General features: G+C 43.3%; 1 protein-coding gene across 4 annotated transcripts in view; it reads left to right on the top strand.

The window, feature by feature from the left end:
* Positions 1-26,323, top strand: part of USP15 (ubiquitin specific peptidase 15) — a 174,443-nt gene that overhangs the window by 35,591 nt on the left and 112,529 nt on the right. For 2 of the 4 annotated variants that reach the window (XM_075344942.1, XM_075344944.1), the window contains exons 2-3: positions 20,905-21,032; positions 25,625-25,767. In XM_075344942.1, coding sequence (XP_075201057.1) covers positions 20,905-21,032; positions 25,625-25,767 — 271 coding nt within the window. The remainder of the gene's footprint in view (positions 1-20,904; positions 21,033-25,624; positions 25,768-26,323) is intronic. The other 2 variants (XM_075344945.1, XM_075344943.1) reach the window with 1 other exon arrangement.

Raw genomic sequence — 26,323 nt, 5'->3', positions numbered from 1 at the left:
TAACATCTGCTGAAATACAGGACTCGCTGAAGGCTGTTTCAAGATGCACAATAAGGAGGCACTTGAAGAAAAATGGTCTGCATGGTAGAGTTGCCAGAAGAAAGCCATAACTGCACAAATGCCACAAAGTATCTCACCTACAGTATGACAAACAGCACAGAGTCAAGCCTCCAAACATCTGGAACAAGGTAATTTGGAGTCATGAGACCAAAATCAAACTTTTTGGCCACAACCATAGACGTTACATTTGGAGAGGTGTCAACAAGACCTATGATGAAAGGAACCATTCCTACTGTAAAGCACAGAGGTGGATCACTGATGATGTGGGGATGTGTGAGCTACAAAGGCACAGGAAACTTGGTCAGAGGTGAAGGAAAGAAAAGATTAATGCAGCATGTTATCAGCAAATACAGAAGGCAAATTTACACTCATCAGCCTGGAAGCTGCTCATGCGACGTACTTGGATGTTCCAACTTGACAACAATCCAAAACACAAGGCTAAGTTGACCTATTATTGGCTACAGTAGAACAAAAAGAAGGTTCTGGAGTGGCCATCTCAGTCTCCTGACTTCAGTATCATTGAGCCACCCTGGGGAGAACGCAAGCCTGCAGTTCATGCAAGAAAGTCCAGGAATTTACAGGAACTGGAGGCTTTTTGTCAAGAAGAATGGGCAGGTTTGCTATCTGAGAAAGTAAAGCCTCATCGACAACAACCACAAAAGACTTCAAGCTGTCATTGCTGTAAAGGCCCAGTCACACTAAACAACTTACCAGCGATCCCAACAACGATCCAACCTGATAGGGATCGCTGGTAAGTTGCTAGGGGGTTGCTGGTGAGATGTCACACTGCGACGCTCCAGCGATCCCACCAGCAACCTGCCCTGGCAGGGATCGCTGGAGCGTGGCTACACGAGTTGCTGGTGAGCTCACCAGCAACCAGTGTCCCAGCCCCCAGCCAGCAGCGCCACGTGGAAGATGCTGCGCTTGGTAACTAAGGTAAATATCGGGTAACCAACCCGATATTTACCTTGGTTACCAGCGCACGCAGCTACACGTGCAGGGAGCAGCGCACACCGCTTAGCGCTGGCTCCCTGCTCTCCTAGTTACAGCACACATCGGGTTAATTACCCGATGTGTGCTGCAGGTACATGTGCACAGAGCAGGGAGCAGCGCACACCGCTTAGCGCTGGCTCCCTGCTCTCCTAGTTACAGCACACATTGGGTTAATTACCCGATGTGTGCTGTAGCTACATGTGCACAGAGCAGGGAGCAGCGCACACCGCTTAGCGCTGGCTCCCTGCTCTCCTAGCTACAGTACACATGGGGTTAATTACCCGATGTGTACTCTGCTACACGTGCAAGAAGCAGGAGCCGGCACTGACAGTGAGAGCGGCGGAGGCTGGTAACGAAGGTAAATATCGGGTAACCAAGGACAGGGCTTCTTGGTTACCCGATGTTTACCGTGGTTACCAGTGTCCGCAGAAGCCGGCTCCTGCTCACTGCACATTCAGTTGTTGCTCTCTTGCTGTCACACACAGCGATGTGTGCTTCACAGCGGGAGAGCAACAACTAAAAAATGGCCCAGGACATTCAGCAACAATCAGCGACCTCAGAGCAGGGGCCAGGTTGTTGCTGGATGTCACACACAGCAACATCACTAGCAACATCGCTGTTACGTCACAAAAGTTGTTCGTTAGCAGCGATGTTGCTAGCGATGTTGCTTAGTGTGACGGGGCCTTTAGAGTGGGCAGTACACGGTATTAAGAACTGGGGTATGTGAACTTTTGATCAGGGTCATTTGAGTGTTTTTGGTTGCATTATGATTTAACCCCTTAACGACCGCTGATACGCCTTTTAACGGCGACAAATTAGGGTACTTCTTCCGATCCGCCGCTTTTTAACGGCGGTCGGAAATAAGGGTCTAGCGCCCCCCAGAGTCAGAAAATTTCCGGGGTCTCAGCTGCCGGGGGTAGCTGAGACCTTGGAGATCATGGTTCTGGCCGGTTTTTCCGGTCCCCGCTCACCTGATGACCGGTATACACCGTAGACCGATGATCAGGTTACAGTAAATGACCGCGCCGGTAAAATCGCCGCGGGACTTTCACAATGGATTACAGCAGGGACCCGATTTTTTTTTTTTTTTTTTCTTTTCAATAAATTGGCCAAAAGAGGGAATGTTTTTGGGGAGTGTTTTTTCAAATTTTTTTTTTGTTAATTTTTTTTTTATTATTACTGTCAATTAGTTATGTCTGTTATCAAATAGACGCCGTGACATAACTAATTGCTGGGCTTGATGCCAGGTGACATTACACATCTGGTATCAACTCCATTTATTACCCCGTTTGCCACCGCACCAGGGCGCGGGATGAGTTGGGGCAAAGCGCCAGGATTGGCGCATCTAATGGATGCGCCACTTCTGGGGCGGTTGCGGCCTGCTATTTTTAGGCTGGGAAGAGTCCAATAACCATGGCTTTTCCCACCCTGAGAATACCAGACCCCAGCTGTCAGCTTCACCTTGGCTGGTGATCTAATTTGGGGGGACCCTACGTTTTAGTTTTTTTTTTTAATTATTTATTTATAAATAATTAAAAAAAAAAAAACAGCTTGGGGAGCCCTCCAAATTGATCACCAGCCAAGGTGAAGCTGTCAGCTGTGGTTTGCAGGCTACAGCTGTCTGCTTTACCCTAGCTGGCTATCAAAAATAGGGGGGACCCCACGTCATTTATTTTAATTCTTTTTTTTCTTTTTGGGCTAAATACAAGGCTAGGCACCCTTTAGTGCCACATGAAAGTCACTGAAGGGCGCCAGCTTAGAATATGCAGGGGGTGGGACGTTGTATATATGTTTGACATCTATCCATTCATCCATTGTAGCATTTTAGGCTATGTGCCCACAATCAGGGTTTGCAGCGTTTTGGGCGCAGAGTGTTTTCCCTGCATCCATAACGCTGCGTTGTGCAGTAGAAGCACAGTGGAAGGATTTTTAGAAATCTCATGCCCACTGTGGTTCTTTTCTCCGCAGCATAAACCGACCTGTGGCGCAGCTTCCCGAGCCTCAGCATGTCAATTTATGCTACGGAAATGAGTGTTCTCTGCAGGTAGAATAGAGCTAAAGTCCACAGCAACCTGAACCCAAATCGTGGGCATGGGCAGCTGCGTTCTCCCGTGGACAACACTCACATCTCTGTAGGAAGGCTGACACTGTGTACTGGACGCCGTGTCGCTGGATCATGGCCACATAGCCTAACAGTGAGAAATTTGTTGCTACAGCAACATTTTTGTGAAGTACCTGTGGATTCAAAATGCTTACTATACTCCTGAATAAAAGCCTTGAGGGGTCCAGTTTCCAAAATGGAGTCACTTGTGGGGGGTTTCTAATGTATAAGTACTATTCTGTCTCTTCCTTGTAGCAATGAATCCAACCGCTATAATTATCAGTCCCTTAGATAACTGTATGGTTTTACTCACTCTACGGCTTCCACAGATAGCTCAACTCAGCACAACGATGACTTGTAGGAAGACAAGGAGAAACGCTGTAGTTTTCTTCTAGAATCTTGTATTAAGTACAAAGTAAATGCAGGTGAAAAGGAATAATCTGTACAGGGTTGCAGACATGTCTCTTCAGCAATGATTTCTCTAGACTAACTGAAGGAGAAGGGAGGAGCATTCTATACAGAAGCCAACTAAGGGAGGTACATAGGGACACACTTCATACAGTCTAATCTACCTAGTAACAATAAAGGAATTTCCTGATAGGAGGAAAAATATGCAATGCAAAAATTACATACAACAAGTTGTTCCCATTCATGGGACACAACACTCCCCGTCTGAAATCATATGATTTCACAAGCCCTTCTACGATGTAAGGAGTAGATCCTGTCCCTCGATGTCACGAAACCTGTAACGAGATAAGAGACAACACAAAAAATGCAACGTAATGCACTGAATTCAAGTCCATGCTTTGTTGATGACGCATTGTCCTTGCGTAAAAAATGAAAAAGTAGAAAAATGTTAAACATGAATTCAAGTTCAACAAACCCATCTTCAGATTGGGGAAGCCGCAAACATGCCAACTCTTCCTCCAACCCAATAATCCAACGGTAAAGTTTTAATCCAAAGGAAAAGTTCAAGGTTCAATTGGACACGGACAGTTGTGTCTCCGTACAGCAGTTGTAAGGAAAGGTACGCTCCCCGCCGTGGCAGTGCCCAACGACAAAGTTAGTTCATGTAACGTCCTCCTTTGGTAAAAGTAGCACGAGTTCGGTGACTAGACGAATCACACACATGCGCCAGCCGTGGCACGTTGAAGACTTGTAGTTGGTGAAACAGTGAGCAGTGTGAACAAGACAAGCTACGGCTCGTATCTCAGATGACCAACTTGAGAAGCACTCGAAGCGATGAGATCTCAACTTCTGTTCTGATGTCACTGAAGTGTAGTGAGCGGAGACGACCGGTCTAATTTCCTTGTCGGATTCTGGTTCCACCAGCTCGTACATGTTGCCGGCGTAGTTATCGCAGGTCTCCTCGTATAAGATACTTGGAGGTGTCAGCCACATGTTGTCGCCGAGTTTGGACGCAGCAGTGAGTCTCGTTCCTCGGTCAGCTGGATTTTGTTCAGTGGGAATGTGGTGCCGCTGTTTAGCATGATCTCTGTCGAGGATGTTTTGCGTAATCTCGACAAAGCATTTCTCCATCTCTGGTTGTCTTTCCAAAGTGCGTTTTAGAGAGGAGGACCTTGCGGTTGCTTGCTGGGAGTTGTTTGGCAACCTTGGCCTTGGAAACCGAAAGGGTAATGGGGCTACCCAACTGTTAGTCATTTTGAGAGAACTCTTTATCCATAATCTTTATGAATACTTTGTCTTCTCTCATCGGAGCCAATTTGTTGTCTTCATTTGTAGACTCGAACGCTGTTGACCCGAAGTCGTCATCCCAGAGATGATATGCGTCCGCGCAGTCGGGAGGCTGCTGTCGCCACCTGGTGTCGCTCAGCCTCTCTTTCACACCGTAGTGATGCGGACATGGTTGAAAGTGAGTGCCGCGACCGTTTGGGAGGATGTGCGTCTTGTAGGAGGAGATCGCGTCGGGACTCTTCACTTTGCCTACGCAGATGTTTCCTATGATCACCCAGCCTAAGTCGTAGCGCTGAGCGAATGGCGCATCGTGTGGCCCGTTGATGTGTTGGCGTACTTTGTGTAGCCGGAGGATGTCCCTTCCAATCAGAATCAGGATTTTTGCACTATGATCAAGAGGTGGGATCTTGCTGGCAATAGTTCTCAGGTGAGGGTGGTGAAGAGCTGCCTCTGGCGTTGGAATCTCTTCCCGGTTAGCCGGTATCTGGTTGCACTCGACGAGTGTCGGTAGAGGTATCTCTACGGTATTTTCCAGAGATGTTACCACGAGACCACTGGCTCTTCTTCCGCATGCTTCTGAGATGCCGCTGCAAGTGCCTAGTGTGTAAGGGTAGGCATTTCCTTTTAAGCCGAACAAGTCGAAGAGTTCAGACCTGGCAAGTGACCTGTTGCTCTGGTCGTCCAGGATGCTGTACACCTTCACGGCCCTTTCTGGGTGACCTTTGGGATATACCCTTACTAGGCATATTTTCGCGCAAGACTTGTCCCAGAGATCTTCTCCGCAGACTGCGGTGCACGAGGAGGATACTGTGAGGTGGTTTGCAGCTTGGCCTGTACTCTCCCCGCTATGACTTGTGGTAGGAGAAGTTGTAGGTGCAGGATCAGGCTGAGATGGGTGCAGCGCTTGTACGTGATCTGTGCTGTCACACTCCATACACTTAATTGTAACATTACAGTCCTTGGCAAGGTGTTCTGTAGAGGCACAACACCTGAAACATACCCCAAACCTTTTCAAGAGTTCCTTTCGTTCTTGAAGGGGTTTCTTCCTGAAGCCAATGCACTTCTTCAGGGGGTGTGGCAGTTTGTGAATAGGACATTGACGGTTCGGATTTTCCGCCTTCCCGCCTTCAGTGCCATTGTCTGGTGCTGATGGTGTAGGTGGTAGAACGTCGGTCTTCTTGACTGATACTGGGCCCCTACGTTTTCTGTCATTTTGATGAGGGCTCTCATATCCGGGAGCTGGTGAAGTGGAGCCGGTTGGTTCTCCACAGGTGAAGCTGGGGTCTGCCTTACGTTCCGCGATGCCGTTGATGAACTCGCAGAAGTAGGAGAATGGAGGGAAGGAGACTTGGTGCTCTTTTTTATAGTTTGTTCCTACCGTAGTCCACCTTTCCTGCACGTTGTAAGGCAACTTGGCGACTATGGGTTTCACCCCACGAGCGGTGTCCAGGTAGCTGAGGCCAGGTAGGTGTGTGTCTGTTTTGGCCAGCTGGAGCTCGGATAGCAGGTCGCTGAGTTCCTGGTACTTTGAAGCATCCTTGCTAGATATTTTGGGAAGGTCGTATAGTTGTTTCAGCAATGCATCTTCAATTGCTTCAGGACTGCCGAAGCCTTTCTCTAGCCTGTCCCATGCGGTTGCGAGACCAGTTGTTGGGTCGCTGATGTAGACGGATCTGAGTCTCTTGATTCTCTCAGTAGACCGTGGCCCTAGCCACCTGATTAGCAAGTCCAGCTCTTCAGCAGCCGTAATGCCAAGGTCACGCGTTGCGGTTTTGAAGGCACACTTCCACCCTCTGTAGTTTTCAGGCTGGTCGTCATACTTTGTGAGACCGGTGTTGGTGAGTTCTCGGCGGATCATGTACCTCGCAAAGTCGGACATGTCTGATCTTTCCGATAGTTGGGGCACATTTGCTGACTGCGTGATGCTGGTTGCGTTGTTCGTAGCTTCGTGGTTCGGGAACATGGGAAAGTACGGAGTGGCGTAGGCGTTTAGACCAGTGACCGCCGGTTTGGTGTGTACAGTCTCTGTTGTATGCGGGTCTGGAACTACACGGTTGTTGGGAGTGTAGCGCCTTGCCGGCATGTTAGGTTGCATGTAGACATGGGCATACGGAGGTTGCTGATGCGCAGAGTGTGGCTGTGCATTGGAATATGAAGCTGGTTCAGGCTTAAAAGTCTGAGGTGCATTGGACTGACCTGGAAGGCTGGAAGCTGTAGGTGGATCAGTGTCTTGAGGCTCTGGAGAAGTGTTAGCACTGACGGGAATGTTGATGGTAGTTGACGGTTCGTCGGCTTGGCTCAGCACGTAATCTCTTGTACGCTTAAGTGAGTCTTCTGTGTCGAGATCACACAAACTGGCGCTGCCTTCTTGGCTCCCACCCAGAGCTTGCTCAAAGACTTTTAGCCTTGCCATGGCCGCCACATGTTCACATTCCTTCTGAAGGGCTTCAATTTCTGCTTCCTTGCGTGCAGATTCTGCTTTCATCTCTGCTTCCTTGCGTGCAGATTCTGCTTTAATCTCTGCTTCTTTGCATGCAGATTCTGCTTTAATCTCTGCTTCTTTGCGTGCAGATTCTGTTCTCATCTCTGCTTCTCTCTGGGCGAAGATGGCGTGTACTTTTGTTGTTTCTGCTTCAACGCGCGCCTTTATGAGCTGCTCGCTGAGGGTTGAGTACCTTGATGAGCCTGATTTGAGTGAGTGCCTTGAGCTCTTAATGGACCTGGATTTGTAAGATGCCGCTCCTGACATTTGCGCAATTTTTGCTTCAGTCTCGCTCACAATGTCGTGCACGGTGCGGTCTCGTTCAGCATTAAGCTGTTGAAAGTCCTGTAGTTCTTTTTGAGACTCAGATGTATTTGCTTTCAGCAGGGTAGAGGAATATTTTTTACAAATCTCTTTGTAGGACTGGTATGCTGAGTACAGTTGTTCCAGGGCTCCCTCTGATGGTAGCTCATGAGCACCGGGCGCAGATAAAACAGTCACTTGTTTTTGCACTCTTTGCCACAATAATGCTGTCTGGGTAAATAGTTCACTTCTGGCTGTTTCTAGATTCTCTTTAACCTTCCATGTTGGTTTGGTCAACCGCTTAGATCTTTCACTGCAATGTAAGTGTGAGTCTATGTCTTCCTCTTGTTGCTTTAAAGCAGGTAGTGAGAGAGCTCTCTGTACCTCCATCAGGAATGGTGAATGCTGCTCTGCACTGGTTGTCATGGAGATCATACAATGTTGCAATCTCTGCAGTCTGTTTTGCAGGATGTATTTACTGAGACTCTGGCTGCAATTTACAATTAGCTTATGGGGGATTCTAGGTTTATAGCTGCACACAGTTCTGATAACAGGTTAATGCTTTACAGGGCACTTTGTCTGAAGCTGCTATAAAGTTTTATGCTGTGGCTTATCAGCTCCTTGGGGTAATCCTTTCTCTGGATTGTATGCTGTATAGCACTCCTGGAAACAGGTTATTTACTGATATATGAATATTAATCCCGGTCACAGCTAATCCTTTTCACTATTCTGTCTCTTCCTTGTAGCAATGAATCCAACCGCTATAATTATCAGTCCCTTAGATAACTGTATGGTTTTACTCACTCTACGGCTTCCACAGATAGCTCAACTCAGCACAACGATGACTTGTAGGAAGACAAGGAGAAACGCTGTAGTTTTCTTCTAGAATCTTGTATTAAGTACAAAGTAAATGCAGGTGAAAAGGAATAATCTGTACAGGGTTGCAGACATGTCTCTTCAGCAATGATTTCTCTAGACTAACTGAAGGAGAAGGGAGGAGCATTCTATACAGAAGCCAACTAAGGGAGGTACATAGGGACACACTTCATACAGTCTAATCTACCTAGTAACAATAAAGGAATTTCCTGATAGGAGGAAAAATATGCAATGCAAAAATTACATACAACAGGTTGTTCCCATTCATGGGAAACAACAAGTACCCAAGAGGCCCTGCTAATGTTACCTGGTGCGTACAAATTATTTCAGCTTTTTTCCAAAATTCAAATGGTGCTCCTTCCATTCCAAGCCCTCCCATTTATCCAAACAGAGGTTTTTGGCCACATATGGGGTATCGCTGCGCTCACAAGAAATTGGATAACAACCTGTGGGGTCCACGTTTTGTTGTTGCCTCTTGAAAAAGTGAGAAATTTGATGCTAAAGAAACATTTTTGTGAAAAAAATGAAAATTTTCAATATGGCAACCTAAGCTTATCAAATTCTGTGAAGTATTTGTGGATTCAAAATGCTCAATATACACCTAGATAAAAGCCTTGAGGTGTCTTGTTTCCAGAATGGGGTCACTTGTGGGGGACCTCCACTGTTTAAGCACCTTAGGGGCTTTCCAAATGCAACATAGCGTCCGCTAATGATTCCAGCCAATTGTGCAGTCAAATGGCGCTCCTTCCCTTCCGAGCCCTGCTGTGCACCCAAACAGTTGATTTCCACCACACATAAGGTATCTGCATACTCAGGAGAAATTGCACAATAAATTTTATGCTGCTTTTTTCCCTTTTACTCTTGTTAAAAAAAAAAAAAGCTATGTGGTTGAAGTAACAATTTTGTGGTAAAAATGTATTTTTTTTATTTTCACAGCTCAACATTATAAACTTCTGTGAAGCACCTGGGGGTTCAGGGTACTCACCAAACATGTAGATAAATTTCTTGAGGGGTCTGTTTTCCAGAATGGGGTCACTTGTGGGGGGACCTCCACTGCTTAGGCACCTCAGGGGCTCTCCTAATGCAACATGGTGTCCGCTATTGATTCCAGCCAATTTTGCAGTCAAATTGCACTCCTTCCCTTCCAAGACCTGCCGTGTGCCCAAACAGTTGATTTCCATCACATATAAGATATCACCAAACTCAGGAGAAATTGCACAAGAAATTTCATGGTGATTTTTGTCCTGTTACCCTTGTGAAAAAAAAAGCTACCTGCTTGAAGTAAGAGTTTTGTGGTAAAAATTGTTTTTTTATTTTCATGGCTCAACGTTGTAAACTTCTGTGAAGCACCTGGGGGTTCAGGGTACTCACCAAACATCTAGATAAATTCCTTGAGAGGCCTAGTTTCCAATATTGGGTCACTTGTGGTGGTTTTTTGCTGTTTACGTACCTTAGGGGTCCTCCAAATGCAACATGGTGCCCGCAGTCTTTTTCAGCCAAATTTCCTTTCCAAAATTCAAATATTGCTCCTTTAGTTCCAAGCCCTCCCATTTGTCCATACAAAGGTTTCAGACCACATGTGAGGTATCACCGAGCTCGTAAAAAAGTGGGTAACAAACATTTGGGTCAAATTTTTGGAATTACCTCTTGAAAAAGTGAGAGAATTGATGCTAAAGCAACATTTTTGAGAAAAAAATGACAATTTTCAATATGACAACGTAACGTTATCAAAATCTGTGAAGTACCTGTGGGTCCAAAATGCTCAGTATACCCCTCGATAGAAGCCTTAAGGGGTCTAGTTTCCAAAATGGTGTCACTTGAGGGGGGTTCCTGCTTTTTAGGTACCTTAGGGGATCTGTAAATGCAACATGGTGCCCGCAATCTGTTTCAGCCAACTTTGCTTTCCAAAATTCAAATATTGCTCCTTTCGTTCCGAGCCCTCCCATTTACCCAAACAAAGGTTTCTGACCACATGTGGGGTATCGACGCGCTCATAAGAAAGTGGGTAACAAAGTGTGAGGTCCAATTTTTGGTGTTACCTCTTGAAAAAGTAAGAAAATTAGTGCTAAAGTAACATTTTTAGGTAAAATGTTAATTTTTTTTTTTTTTCATTCCACATTACTTTAGTTCCTGTGAAGCACCTGAAGGGTTAATAAACTTCTTGAGTGTGGTTTTGAGTACCTTGAGGGGTGCAGGTTTTAGAATGGTGTCACTTTTGGGCAGGGTGGATTGATTTAAATCACGCCGATTTAAATCATGATTTAAATCACGATTTAAATCAAAAGATTTTTTTCTATTTAAATCGGATCGATTTTAATCATGATTTAAATCACTGATTTAAATCAAAAGTTTTTTTTAATATAAATCACGGTTAAAATGAGAAGTGAGAGCAGTGTGCATGTGCGCCCATAGTTACACGGACGAAACTAGGGGCAACGATCTAACGCCAGGGTGAGGGGGGGACCCCAAAGTAAGTAAAAATCTTTTTTGTTTTACTATATGGCAATAGGTAGGTGTTTAAAAGCAGCATGTCTTAATTGTATAAACTATTAATAGCCTCCACATTTTGTTCATACTGCCCCTTTAATTCCACACTTCTAGCTTGGTTTCAGTTTTGGTTTAGTTTCTTTTTCCCTGCATTCAGTTGACATGCCCAAACTTGTTGATAATAAATCTAGCTACTCAGCTACTGACTGCATCGGCTTCATCCGCAGGAGTAGAGAGATTGTTTTCTTCATTTGGTTTTGTGCACACAACAGTCCGAAACCGCTTAGGAACTGCTAAAGCAGGACAACTGGTTTTCCTATTAAAAGTCCTAAATAAACAGTAGGCTTAAAGGACTGATGTATTCACTGAAGATGTTTGCTTACTTCAAACGTTAGAGATAGGCTATTGTTAAAAAGTACTTACTCTCTGTAGTTCAATTCTGAATGTTTAATAGTGCAAATAAAAATTATTAGGTTTCATAATCAACTGTTTTAATATTTTTATTTGTGTAAAACAATTAGATTTGCAAAAAGACAAAGTTTTGCTTGTGTACAACTTGATTAAAAAATCTGATTTAAATCAAATGATTTAAATAAAAAAAATCTGATTTTTTTGATTTTTTTAAAAAAATCAAGATTTTTATCCACCCTGCTTTTGGGTATTTTCTGTCACCCAGGCCTCTCAAAGTCACTTCAAATGGGATGTGGTCCCTAAAAAAATGGTTTTGTAAATTTTGTTGAAAAAATGGGAAATTACTGATGAACTTTGAACCCTTCTAACTTCCTAACCCCAAAAAATGTTGTTTCAAAAATTGCGCTGATCTAAAGTAGACAAGTGGGAAATGTTATTTATTAACTATTTTGTGTGACATAACTCTCTGGTTTATGGACATAAAAATTAAAAGTTTGAAAATTGCAAAATTTTTAATTTTTTTTGTCAAATTTCAGATTTTTTCACAAATAAAATAAAAAACTATCATCCTAAATTTACCTCCAACATGAAGCCCAATATGTCACGAAAAAACAGTCTCAGAATCACCGGGATCCATTGAAGCGTTCCAGAGTTATAACCTTATAAAGTGACACTGGTCAAAATCGCAAAAAATGGCCTGGGCATAAAGTACAAAACTGGCTTCGTCCTTAAGGGGTTAAAAGGATGAAACACAGTAGTTTGACAATAAATGGCTTCACCCAACCACTAACCATGAGTGGGAAAAAAGATTGTATTATCATTCATATTCTCTGAAAGAAAGGCCAAGAAAGCAAAAAATCTGCCGGGGTATGTAAACTTTTGAGCACAACTGTACACAACCTTCCTCCACCAATTATACGTTTTTTTTCTTCACTAAATCATGTATAACCCTCAGTGTTGTGTTTACTGAGGAAATAATCCAGCCCTTAGCTGTTCCAGTATCTGCAATTACTACCTCTTGTGGTAGGGCATTCCACAATCTGACTACTATAACTGTAACGATCCCTTTCCTATTTAGCTGCTGGAATCGCTTTTCTTCCACTCTCGGTGAGTGCCCTCTGGTCCTTAATATGGTCTTGGAAGAAAAAAGTCATGTTCCAGTCTTTTGTATTTATGAGGCTTAAAACAAGAAAAAGTCAGCTCACCACATTGATGAATTGATGAAATCTGGGAATAACCACAGAATCCGCAAGGAAAATGCCTGGCCAGGGCTGCAAAGCTCCATACAATGAAAAAGAAGAAATCCAGCGGAAGTCCCAGGAAAGCATGATTAAAATCGCTCTTTATTGAAAAACTTTAAAATAATGGATACTGGCACCTGGTAGTCCCTCAGGGGTCTGTTGGTGCCAGTATCCATGTGACTTTATTTTAAAGTTTTTCAACAAAGATGGATTTTAATCATCCTTGCCTGGACTTCTGTTGGATTTCTTCTTTTTCATTGTGTAGTCTTTTGTATTGACTACAGATAAGATCTCCTCTGAGACGTCTTGTTTTCTAAGCTAAACAAGCCCAACTTTTCCAACCTCTCAGTATGTAGGAGGCCTTTTTTCCCTTGTAATAATTTAGTTGTGCTCCTTTGAATGAACGCTAAAGGCCCCGTCACACTAAGCAACATCGCTAGCAACATCGCTGCTAACGAACAACTTTTGTGACGTAGCAGCGATGTTGCTAGTGATGTCGCTGTGTGTGACATCCAGCAACAACCTGGCCCCTGCTGTGAGGTCGTTGGTTGTTGCTGAATGTCCTGGGCCATTTTTTAGTTGTTGCTGTCCCGCTGTGAAGCACAGATCGCTGTGTGTGACAGCGAGACAGCAACAACTAAATGTGCAGGCAGCAGGAGCCGGCTTCTGCGGAGGCTGGTAACCAATGTAAACATCGGGTAACCAAGAAGCCCTGTCCTTGGTTACCCGATATTTACCTTTGTTACCAGCCTCCTCCGCTCTCACTGTCAGTGCTGGCTCCTGCTTCTTGCACATGTAGCTACAGCACACATCGGGTAATTAACCCAATGTGTGCTGTAACTAGGAGAGCAGGGAGCCAGCGCTAAGCATTGTGCGCTGCTCCCTTCTCTGTGCACATGTAGCTGCAGCACACATCGGGTAATTAACCCGATGTGTGCTGTAACTAGGAGAGCAGGGAGCCAGCGCTAAGCGGTGTGCGCTGCTCCCTGCTCTCTGCACGTGTAGCTGCGTGCGCTGGTAACCAAGGTAAATATCGGGTTGGTTACCCGATATTTACCTTAGTTACCAAGCACAGCATCTTCCACGCGGCGCTGCTGGCTGGGGGCTGGGACACTGGTTGCTGGTGAGCTCACCAGCAACTCGTGTAGCCACGCTCCAGCGATCCCTGCCAGGTCAGGTTGCTGGTGGGATCGCTGGAGCGTCGCAGTGTGACACCTCACCAGCAACCTCCTAGCAACTTACCAGCGATCCCTATCAGGTTTGATCGTTGTTGGGATCGCTGGTAAGTTGTTTAGTGTGACTGGGCCTTAACTTCAGAATATCCTTTTTAAAATGTGGAGCCCAAAACTGGATTCCATATTCTAGATGTGGCCTTACAAGTAATGTATAGAGGGGGGAAACTATACGTTGGGATCACGGGATCTAATCTCTCTTTTTATACACCCTAAGATTTTGTTTGCTTTTGCAGCTGCTGCTCAGCTTACTTGTAACCAGAATACCCAAGTCCTTCTCCTGTTCTGTAGTCCTGAGTATACTTCCATTTAATGTATCTGCAGTTATAGGATTACTCCGTCCTAGGTGCATTACTTTACATGTATCAACAACAAATCTCGTTTGCCAAGTGTTTTTCTATTCAGACATCTTATCCAGATCCTTTTGTAAAATTGTACTGTCAAGGTCATTTTTTAATCTCGTACATAGTTTGGTGTCTTCAGCAAAGGCTGATATTTTACTCGTAATCCCATCAACAAGGTCATTATTAAAGAGATTAAAAAGAATCATTCCCAGCACAGATACAGCGATCTGTCAATTACTGAGCCCGGGGGATTTGTTAATGTTTAATTGGCTCAGACGCATGAAATACCTCTTGTGTTAAATTGGTTATATCAGGTTTGACCTGGGATTTTTGCCTTGCTTAGTGATTCCTGGAACAGTCAGTTCATTGATGAACACAGATGAAAAGTGCCTGTTTAATGTCTCACCCTTTTCTTTGTCTTATATAAATATCTTGTTATTATGATCTTTTAAGGGGCAGATAACATCCAGTTTTCTTTTTGGCATTGATATATTTATAGTATAAAAAATGGGGGATTTTATTTTAATGTTGTTGGCGATTTTTGTTTCAGTAGCTAATTTTGCTTGCTTGATTTCTTTTTTCCATGTTGTATTGAGATCTTTATACCCCCGAAATGTTATTTCTGTATTCACAACCTTCAAGATTTTGAATTCCCTTAGTTTTTTATTTTCATACTTTGTACTGTTTTATTTATTCATAATGGTTTCTTTTTATTCCTGGACATTTTATTACCAGAGGGTAAATGTTTTTCACTGGATTCTAGTAGTATATCCTTAACCTTACCCCATTTATGTTCGGTATCCCTAGTCACCATGACATTGTCCCCATCTACACAATTAAGCTCTTTCCTTAATATGTTGAAATCAGCTTTCCTAAACTTCCAGCTTTTAAAATATCCTCTCTGAAATGTTCTATTGAATTGAATATTACATTGAAGCTTACCATATTATGGTCACTGCTGCCCAAGTGTTCCCGGACCTGTAGATCTGAAATTGTAACTAGTCTATTTGACAGGACCAAATCCAGCCAATTATCTTCCCAGGTGGAATCATTTACCGACTGAGAGAATTAATTGACTTTAATTGTAGATAAGAACTTACAGCTTTTAGCACAACTTAAAGATTCTATGTCCCTCTGTATGTCTGGATAGTTGAAATCCCCCATAATAAGGACGCAATTATTATTTGCTGCCTTTTCAATTTGTTAACAGTATTTCACCCTCTACCTCTTCAGCTATGTTAGGAAGCTTATAGCAAACTCCAATTAGCAGCTTTCCTTTATTGCCCTCCGTGTGTACATTTACCTATTGTGACATACTGACTCTACATTGCCGCAGCACCCCCTAATATCGTCATTGAGCACAATTCTTAAAGGGAAGGTGCCATCCCCTTTAATCCCAATTTTTTTTTTCAACAATTGAAAAAAAATGTGAAGTATTAATTTTTTATTTTCATTTTTTAAATATCTTTTTTTTTTTTTTTTTAATGTAGTAAAATAATTAAAAAAGGTTTGCTATTTTCCACTTTTAAACACTAGGGGGAGCAGAAACTAAAATTTGCCATGACAACCTAGTGTACAACTAGCCTGCATTACAACTGCAGTAAATGTGGGCTGGATCTGCTCATGTGGCTGACATCACCCCTCTTCGTCTGGGCGATTCCAAAAGGACAAGAGAGGATGAAGTTTAGGATCACAGTGGGAAGCCATTTTGTTGGGGATTACAAGTTGATACTAACAAGTAGACACTGTAAATTGGTATTGCGCTGCATATTTAAATCCATTACCTGGGTTTCCATACCTGCAACTCGCTGACATCGAGTGCAGATATAGTCACCCTCAAACAGCTGCTCAAGGAATGAACACATCACACAAAATGCACATCTTGTAACATTGTCCATCGAGCATACACTAAATGGGACAAACAGAACAGATAAAGGCAGAAAAGCAATGGAAAACTAGTAAGGAAAACATTCAAACTATGCTTTGTGTTAAACTATGATATTGTGTTAAAGGGGTACTTTGAGTTGATTAATGATGCTTCCACAGTCTGAGAAATGGGGGCGCAATGTTCCAGAAGCTCCATGCAGTGTCAGACTCCTGATGCTTCCACAGTCTGAGAAAAGGGAAGCTCTGTGCTGTATCAGTCTCCTGATGTCTGAGAATAAGGGGCGTGGCCAAGCCTCCTGTTCTCTGCATAGAAGCACATAGAGGTATCAGGAGACTGCTACAGCACAGAGCTTCTGGAATGTTGCGTCCCTTCTTTTCAGACTGCACAAGCAGCTATTATAGCAGGCTGACTGATGGGGCGTGACATCCCAGAAGCTCTGTGCTAACTATGCACTTATCTTAATTTACAGCCCTCGCTGAGAAGCCACTGGATTTAGTAGTTCTCGAACCAGCAAGTAACAGATGTGGTAACAGCAACACAGACAGACAATGCCCTAAACAAATACAAATAAAGAAATACACCAATTACACAGTTATCACAACCTATAATATTATATTTGATTATACACTCATCTGCAGCCCCTGCTCCGCTCAGCAGCCCTCACTTACGAATCACTGGAACGTCTTTATACTAGACAAACCCCGTTACTGGTGTAGAGTTCCCCGACTTTACTACTCAAATGATGGTAACAGTCTTTCAATGCAGAATAGCTTTTTTCTTCTAATTATAAAGCTTCAGTTGTTTCTCAGACAGTGACAATATCTCTGGAATTTCCCAGACACTCGTTTACTTTTGTACTAATAAGGAAGTTACTGAAACTGTGACTTAACGATTAGAACGTATGATTGCCATCATGAATGGTAGTAGTAGACAGGTCTTTCCTCGCATGCAGAATGTCCTACCAATGCCGTGACACTATCATCTATGGGGTTAAACGGCCAGGATTAGCGTTAGAGTACACTCACACAAGCGTGAAAATTGGACTACTGCAATGCGAGAAAATCTGGCATGGCACTCGGACCTATGTTAGTCAATGAGGGAGAGCAGTTGGTCAGCTTTTCTCGCATCCAGGTTCTGGATGCGAGAAAAGCGGCAACGTGCTGTGATTTTCTGCTAGAGCCGTGTCACTTGCATCCATTCAAGTGAATGGGTATGAGAGATACATTGGACTGCACTCAGATGTTATCCCAGTGCAGTGCGATATACGCACAGGCTGACAATGGAGGAGATGGTAGGATTAACCCCTCTCTCTCCTCTGCAGTGCCCATCCTCAGCTTCACAGCTGTGACCTGATTGCAGGATCGGGTCACAGTCGCATGACACTCGGCTCACGCTCGCAGCAGAGCCTGAGCCGGGGGTCATAGCATATCGCACCTGATGCTCTCGCATCGGATGCCATACGCTCGTCTGAGTCCAGTCTTATAGCCAATCCCAACTGGTAAGTCAGAGTGTCGGCTGTGTAATGCAGCCAACACCCAGAAGTGATAACATGGGGCAGCACCCTGTGCTATCATCACCCTATGTACTACTGACATGTGTTCAGTGGTATAGAACATTTCTACTTCAAAACATAAGCTATTTGGCTGATTATACTATCGGGTAGAATTCAGGGTTCTTTTACTCCTGTACGATGACGTGCATCAGTGGGATCTGAAGGCGTATCATGGTGTTCTTGGGGAAAATGAAATGTTTTGTGCTTTGAAAGCCATTAGAGCTCATTCAGATTTGTAGAGATCTGTTACTAGAAGCCAGGTAGCTTGTAAATGGCAACCACTTTCATCAGAATGTGTGCACCTCCCTCTCTGTTCTTTTTGTTTAGACACCCATGCAGTGTTCAATTTCCCTAGTTTCAACACAAGGCAAAAGAAGTATCACATCGTGTCCATTGTCATCCAGGGACTGCCTGTGTAATGAGTAAGTGTAGTCAGTGATGGCGTCGTCAGGCGTTTTCCACTCTTAGTGAATATTAAACATCCTGAATAGGGAACTCCCATCTATTAAATCCCAGTGACCTAATAAGACCAGGTTCACTTGAGCACATTTTATTGTCTATGTGTGGACCGCCATGTCTGGACTGGCCGCGGGTCCGAAGACCTGAACCACATAGACACATGTGAGGCTGTATGCTGGGTAGAGAAACTCAGATCGCATCCCTACCCTAGCGCGCTAGCTTACTATATTCCATTAACGCTTGGGTCAGGAGATGCGCGACCAGTCCATGCACTGTGATCTGAGATCGGACCGATGATCGCAGGTTTCTGAAAGAGCAAGAACATGCTGCATTTTTTTACCCTGCATGCAAAGAAAAAAATACTGTATATATGCATGTTGGGTACTTAGATTTACATTAAGAAAACATATTTAAGCTGTAACCAGCTTTATGCATCCCATTTTGAGGGCAGCATTAATAAATTAACTAGCAATTTTGGCTGTATAGTTTGGGTTTTGTTTTTACGCGTTTATTGTGGGGTTATATGACCTGAAAAACATGATTCTCCAGGTGTGTACAATTATGACAATATCAAGATTATATAAATATCCCCAAAATGGGGCCGTTTAACGTAAAGGGCATTCACTATAAAGAATTCTACCCCCAAAAACTGGACCACAAAACCCCAAATAAAAAGATTACATTTTATTTAATTATTTAAAATAGCAACATGAATAAAGAGGGGGAATTAGACACAAAATGTGCCATATATTCAGGACAGACCATAGTACAATATAATAAAATGTAATACAATATAAAGCTGGATCTTATAGCAGTAATAAATATGAATGAACCTGTATATATAAACATTTAACACTAGAAGTCCCAGAGAGGGGTCATTTAACATTTCTACCTTTTGGAACCCAGAGACGGGTCGAATGACCTGAAGGATTTTAGCTAACTTCCTATAATCACCGTCTTTTGTTCTGTAATTAAGGCCATTACTGTTGCACCACAGGAGGTTGTTGTTTTCCAACCTCCTGTGGTGCGACAGTAATGGATTTAATTACAGTTTGGACTAAGGTTCATTTGACCCTCTTTCGGGACTTCAGGGGGAGCTCGAAATTTCTGGGACTTCTAGTGTTAAAGGGAATCTGCCAGCAGGTTTTTGCTATCTCATCTGAGAGCAGCATGATGTACACAAAGAGATCCTGAATCCAGTAACGTATCACTTAATTACTAGGTGCAGCCATTCTGACACATTGAGTTTTTAGATTTAGTAGCAGAGCTAAGAGAGCTGTCCTGCCTACACCAGGTTTTCAATAGAGATTGTACTGATTGTACATTGGCAGTCAGGTGTCAATCAGTGGGCATGCCAGACTGCTGTGCGTATGACATTGTAGTCCGAGGAATGAGAAGTCCTGCTGGTTAAACAAACATAGCAAATAAACAATAGACCAGACATTGACAAGACAGGCATCCCTGATCTCTATGTTGTAACCATTGTAGCAAGCGGACTTCAGCTTACATAAGAAAGACCAGCCAACAGATTCCTATAAATCACACTCCAATCAACATTAGAGACCAGCAAAAAAATAGGAATATCTGTGTATATAGAGCATTCCATAAACTGCATTAAATTCTTGTGCATATAACAAACCGTTGATGGTAAAAGGTAAGTGATCACGTGGATAGTTGTCAAAATGTACTCTAATGGGGTTGTTCAAAGTGAACATGTTAATAAAATTGGCAAATAATCAAAATCTAGTCCATAAGGTAACCTTGGACTGCCTGGATGGGATCCCTAACACGCGTTTCGCATTAGCTTTTTTTTTTCTTTTTTCAGCCAATAGTCATGACAGGACTTGCTTTTTAACCTGTGGGCAGTCCTCTCAAAGAGACGCCTATACTTCGTTGTTATATTCCACTTACCTTACAATGCGTTTTTACATTTTACCCACTTTTCGAGCTAGTAACATCTGTAACTATAGTTTATTCTTAATAACTCAATGATTGTGTGTTAATTAATTTCACATTCTATTTTTCTAGGAGCAGGAATCCGGTTTTGTAATCCAGACCACCCAATCCTCTAGATTCTTTTCGTTAGATAACTTGCATAACTAACCTCTTCAGTACGTACGATCCTTTTAATCATTCCCTGTCCTGTAATGGTCATATTTGAGTTATAGTTTCTGCATCTTTTGCAGAGACTTAGGCTATGTGCGCACGTTGCGTACAAGCCCTGCAGAAATTTCTGCAGCGATCTGAAGATCACACGTGCGCTTTAGATCGCTGCAGAAATGTCCGTAGTGAGCGCCGATTCCATGCGCTCTGCCTGCAGCTCCTGCCATAGACAGAGCAGGAGCTGCCGGCAAAGCGCAGGAAAGAAGTGACATGTCACTTCTTTTTGCGCAGCGCTTCGGCAGTAGCCGAAGCGCTGCGCTCTTAAACGCCACGTGCGCACGGCCCCTGCACAGTCTCCATAGACTGTGCAGGGGACGCAGGACGCATGCAGTTACGCTGCGCTACAAAGCGCAGCGTAACTGCATGTTTTTACGCGACGTGCGCACATAGCCTTAGATGGGGTCTGGCTTAGGTTATGAACTGAGCCTGAAAGCCAGCCCACTCACATCAAAGGGCTGTATACAAGATTAAAGTACTTTAGTAAGTTTTATTATTTTAAAATTTGACACTCTATAGCACTTTTTATTTTGCCAAGTTGTTTGTTTTTAATATTCTGTTCCATGCTGGCCTGTCTAATTGACTCCAACATTTTTTCTTGTAATCTTTTATTATTTTAGGTACTTGATTGATAGCCGCTGGTTCAAGCAGTGGAAGAAATATGTGGGCTTTGACAGCTGGGACAAGTACCAGATGGGAGATCAGAATGTGTATCCAGGTCCCATTGATAATTCTGGACTCCTTAAAGGTCATTCTTTATTTTTTAATATTTGAGACGCTACCCATCGATTTACATATTATGTGTGTCTGTGTTTTCCCAGAAAGGACCTACCTCGAAACTTAAGGCTCCGTCACACGCGGAGATAAATCTTTGGCAGATCTGTGGTTGCAGTGAAATCATGGACATATTGTTCCATATGTACACAGTCACAAACCTGGCACTGATTTCCACAATTTCACTGAAACCACAGATCTGCCGCAGATTTATTTATGTGTGTGACAGGGCCTTAAGCCCTAGTGGGATTTTCGGAGTTTCCTTAACCATGCTGTACTGTTCGGGTCAATATGACCCGAAATGATTTTTGAGACCCTGCAGATTTTTTTTAATGAGGAATTGAAACTAGTAGTTCCTTGACTTCTCCTCATTTGTGGAGCTCTACATTTTTTTTGTTTTTTTGTTTGTTTTTATTGTTTACTTTTTGCTACACGCTGATTGTTACACTTTGTACTGTTCGGGTCAATATGACCCGATAGCATTTTATACTGTTCTACAGGTCTCTGATTATTTCTGACTGCAAAAGTTATGTTTTTTTATGTGTACTTCATCTCAAAATGGTGTATACAGGAAAAACCCCTGATGAAAAACCTGAAAGAAATCAGGGTATGCGTGTTGTTCTAGATTTGACTCATGGACTAAAAGGACAAAATGTCACATGTGACAACTTTTTTACATCCTATCAACTAGGCCAGATGTTGAAGAAAAAACAACTTACCATGCTGGATACTATGAGGAAAAACAAACCTGAACTACCGCAAGGTTTCCTTAGCAAGAGAGAGGTGTACAGTTCTACTTTTTATTTTTCTGGAAATACAACTGTTGTTTCTTATGTTCCAAAAAAAAACAAACAGGTAATTCTAATGAGCACAATGCACCATGACAATGCCGTAAGTGATAGAGAAGACAGAAAGCCTGACATTATTTTGGATTATAATGCCACAAAGGGAGCAGTTGATACTTTAGACCAAGCAATATCAACATATACATGCAAACGCAAAACCAATCGGTGGCCAATGATTTTATTTTATAACATACTGGACGTTTCTGCATACAATGCATTTGTCTTATGGAGAGAAATCGACCCCGATTGGAACCGGAATAAGCTGCATAAAAGAAGATTATTTCTTGAGGAATTGGGAAAATCCCTGGTGAGGCCATATATTGAGAGCAGAAAAGTGACCCCCAGAAGTGATGGAGCAACAGCCATTGTAAAAAGTGTCCAGCATGATCAAGAAAGACTCCACATCCACGGCCTCCACCAGCACAGCTACCAGCAAAAAAAGGAAGAGATGTAGCTTCTGTCCATCTTCCTGTGACAATAAGACTAATCGGACATGTGCTGGATGTTCAAAATATCTGTGTAAAGGACAAGTGTCTTATTATTGTGTTCAGTGTAAAAACGCATGAACATGTTCAGTTTTTTCTTTTTTCTTTCTAAAAAGGTTGAAGTTTTTATGATTTTTCATTTGTTGATTTATAAAATTTGTTTTCAAAAAGTTAAATTTCATGTTTTAGTAATAGTAATGTAAAGCTTCTTTATTATTTGTGTGCAGAATGTCAACAATCGAAGATAATTGCAAAAAGCCTGTGTAACCTTCTTATGAAAAAAAATAAATAATTAAGTTTGAATTTAAATTTTTCATTTGTTTATGATCAACCATGTTCACATACAGTATTTCAATGAAAAAAGTATTGAAATAAAACAATTAGAGTTGCTAAAAATCAAGAATTAATAGGTCGGGTCATATTGACCCGGGAACAGTACAAGTGTATAGCAAATGCGAACAGAACAGCAGGGTTAAAATATCAGCCCTACTCTAAAAATAAGCTCTAATTGCATAAGGAAGTGTCCAAGCAGCTAAAAAAAGTTAAAGGGAACCTGTCAGCAGAAATTTCGCCTTAAACCTAACAGATTCCCCCTCTGCAGCTCCTGGGCTGCATTCTAGAAAGGTCCCTGTTATGATTGTGCCCCCTTTCTGACCCAAAAAAAGAGTTTATATCGAGGTACCTTTTTGGCTTCTGATTCTCTAAATGTGTCACGGGGGCGGGCTGCCTGATGGCCGTTATTCTGCCCCCTGTTCCTGTATGCCGCCCCCATCGCTGATTTTCATACTTCTGGACGCCGCCCACTGCTCCAGCCATCCCCGCGCATGCCCAGTGCTCATCTCTCGTGGATGAGCACTGTGCCCAGCGTCACCGCTGGTGACGTGCACGCAGGGTTAAGATTATGGGCGGTGCTGTGATGTTAATTACCAAGCAACCGCCCATAATCGCGGGACCGCGCATTCCCCCTCGGCCTGCTTTCTGCGCAAGCGCGCTGCAGCTGAACTCACGTCACCTCCTTCCCATCTTGCCCTGAGGCAGGAAATAGATGGGAGGAGCGCGGAGCAGTAACTACACCGATCAGGAGGAGTTCAGCTGCAGCGCGCTTGCGCAGAAAGAAGCAGGCCGAGGGGGAATGCGCGGTCCCGCGATTATGGGCGGTTGCTTGGTAATTAACATCACAGCACCGCCCATAATCTAAACCCTGCGCGCACGTCACCACCGGTGACGTCCACGAGAGATGAACACTGGGCATGCGCGGGGATGGCTGGAGCAGTGGGCGGCGTCCAGAAGTATAGAAATCGGCGATGGGGGCGGCATACAGGAACAGGGGGCAGAATAACGGCCATCAGGCAGCCCGCCCCCGTGACACATTTAGAGAATCAGAAGCCAAAAAGGTACCTCGATATAAACTCTTTTTTTGGGTCAGAAAGGGGGCACTATAATAACAGGGACCTTTCTAGAATGCAGCCCAGGAGCTGCAGAGGGGGAATCTGTTAGGTTTTAGTCGAAATTTCTGCTGACAGGTTCCCTTTAAAGACTACAGCAGGGACTCTTCATCAAAGAAAGCAAACATCCCAAAATGAAAGCAGATACATAACTTTAAAAAAGGAAAAATAAGACCACAAGCAATTACAGTTGGCAAGTGCCAATGGTGGATGGGCTCTCATACAGAGATCTGCGTCACTGTCAGGTCCCTTGTCATTCCAGCTGCAATGCACTGCATCTCTCACAAACAAATCGGGTACCAGTATCCCTCCACGCAAGTGAGGCCGGGGCCACACTGGGATCTACTGCGATCATCACATGACACTCGGCTCACGCTGGCAGCAGAAGTATCAAGAGCCGAGTGTCATGCGAGTGTCACTGCGACTGAGGTCCAATCATGCGATCGGACCTCAGCTGTGGAGGGGGGGGCGGGCTGTCACTGAGGAGGCGTGGGCCTGCGCTGAGGAGCAAAGGGAGGGATTTATCTCCCTCTCTCCTCCACAGCCAGCTATTGCCATTTTTGCCCTGCACTCGCGGTACACCGGTGTACCACGAGTGCAGTGCAATTTTTCTTTCGCCCCATAGACTTGAATGGGTGCGAGAGAAACCTGGATCGCATTACAGTCGCACCATGCTGCGATTGTTTTCTCGGTCCAATTACGGCTGAGAAAATAATCGCTCATGGGTGCTGACACATAGGCTAATATTGGTCCGAATGTAATGCAATGTTTTATCGCACTCCACTCGCTGTGATTTTCACGCCGTATGTCTTAGGCCTAATACTGCTTATAGGCACTAGTTAGAGTCATACTCTGTAGAATGCAGGGGGACCTAACAGCATCGCAGATTTATATGTGAGAGCCCATTCAAGTGAGAGCACATTCACTTGCCAAATCTAATTGTTTGGAATGTGGTAAGTGTGATTTGTTTAGGGGCTGTCTGCTTTCCATTGGGGGTAAACTTAGCAGTACATACAGAATAATAACATTAAGCAGGTAATTTAAATCTTTGTAAATATGGTATGTACCTACCACTATAGGACTGGGTCTGCACCATGAGAATAGCTGATCAGATAAGAAAATGTGCATCTGAACCAGTAATTTGATTGACACATAGTGTTGATGTTCCAGAATGTGATGACATGATTATATTTGATTAAATGTTGTTTTTTTTGTCCAAGAATAAATGTGGATTGTTGTTCAAGGGAAAATATAAGACATCCCCTGAAAATAAGCATCTTTCGGAGCAAAAAATATTATTTTCGGAAAAACACGGTATTATACCATGCGTTTACTGTATTGAGTCTTGCTTTTTCGCTTCTTTCCAAAATGTACTGCATAGAGGGAAGGCCTTTACAGTAGCATTGTCATTTACTTCAATTGACTAAGGGGTAGGGGCTGACATATTGAATACAGTTTTTTTCTTTTCTGTGTATTTAACAGAATAGAAATGCACAACAGGCTTCACTTTTCCAGAAGTTTTATTGTTTGTGTTTTTTTGCAATGGAAGCAAATGGCAATACCATGCTACGGTATAGGAAGTCCTGCTTTCTTTTGCAAAATACTTTTTAATGAAAGTATGCTAAAACTGTTTCCCACAAACATGATGACGTTACCTGTCTCCTGCACGCTTCACCCCATCATGTTCATAATAAGCGTAATACATGATGTCAGACGGATTGTCCGTCTGTGTATATAAATATATATGTATATCTGTTACCGATTTGGTTTCTCATGTTTAAATACTGACAGTCTCTTTCACAGATACTGATACGCAGTCTCTCAAGGAGCATCTTATTGATGAACTTGATTACATTCTGTTGCCTACCGAAGGCTGGAACAAGCTGGTCAGCTGGTACACCGTTATGGAGAATCAGGAACCCATAGCTCGCAAGGTGCAGTATTTCATGGCATAAGATTCTAAATCCAAGCAAAACTAGTCAGTGAGGGTCTACCCCTTTTACTGGTGCTTCACCTTTTAATCTTGCTAATCCAGTTTTCATTAGCCGCTCTTCTAAAACTTTCCGCAGCTCTGCCTTAAACACCTTAATGTTCTATGTGTACTTCTTTCTGTACCCTTCATTGTGAAGCCCAACTACTTCTTTGCATCGTTCCCCCTGTTCCAATCCAGATGTCTTTTACACTGAACGTCACTTTTGCAGAGCAGGACGATGGCCTGGGTTACATGAGGAGAATATATGGGGTGGCACATAAAATACATTTCGGTTCAACTTTTACCAACTGTAACTGCTACATTTTACCGTACGTTCCTGGCTGCCATTTCACTTGTGCACCAAGAATAAAGTATGGGCCGCTAGCTCCGCATTTAGAGTGGCACACGTCTGTCATCCGGTGAGCATTCTGACAGGTATTATTCCCATAAAAAATAGTCTCCTTCTTTGCAGCTGAAAATTGGAAAAAAAATAAACTACAGTAACCTTTTTATCTAAA

Source organism: Anomaloglossus baeobatrachus, chromosome 4 (assembly GCF_048569485.1).
Source record: "Anomaloglossus baeobatrachus isolate aAnoBae1 chromosome 4, aAnoBae1.hap1, whole genome shotgun sequence".
In the NCBI taxonomy this organism is placed as follows: domain Eukaryota; kingdom Metazoa; phylum Chordata; class Amphibia; order Anura; family Aromobatidae; genus Anomaloglossus; species Anomaloglossus baeobatrachus.
Note: the sequence above shows the minus strand (reverse complement) of the source record. Positions and strands in the feature narration are given on the sequence as shown.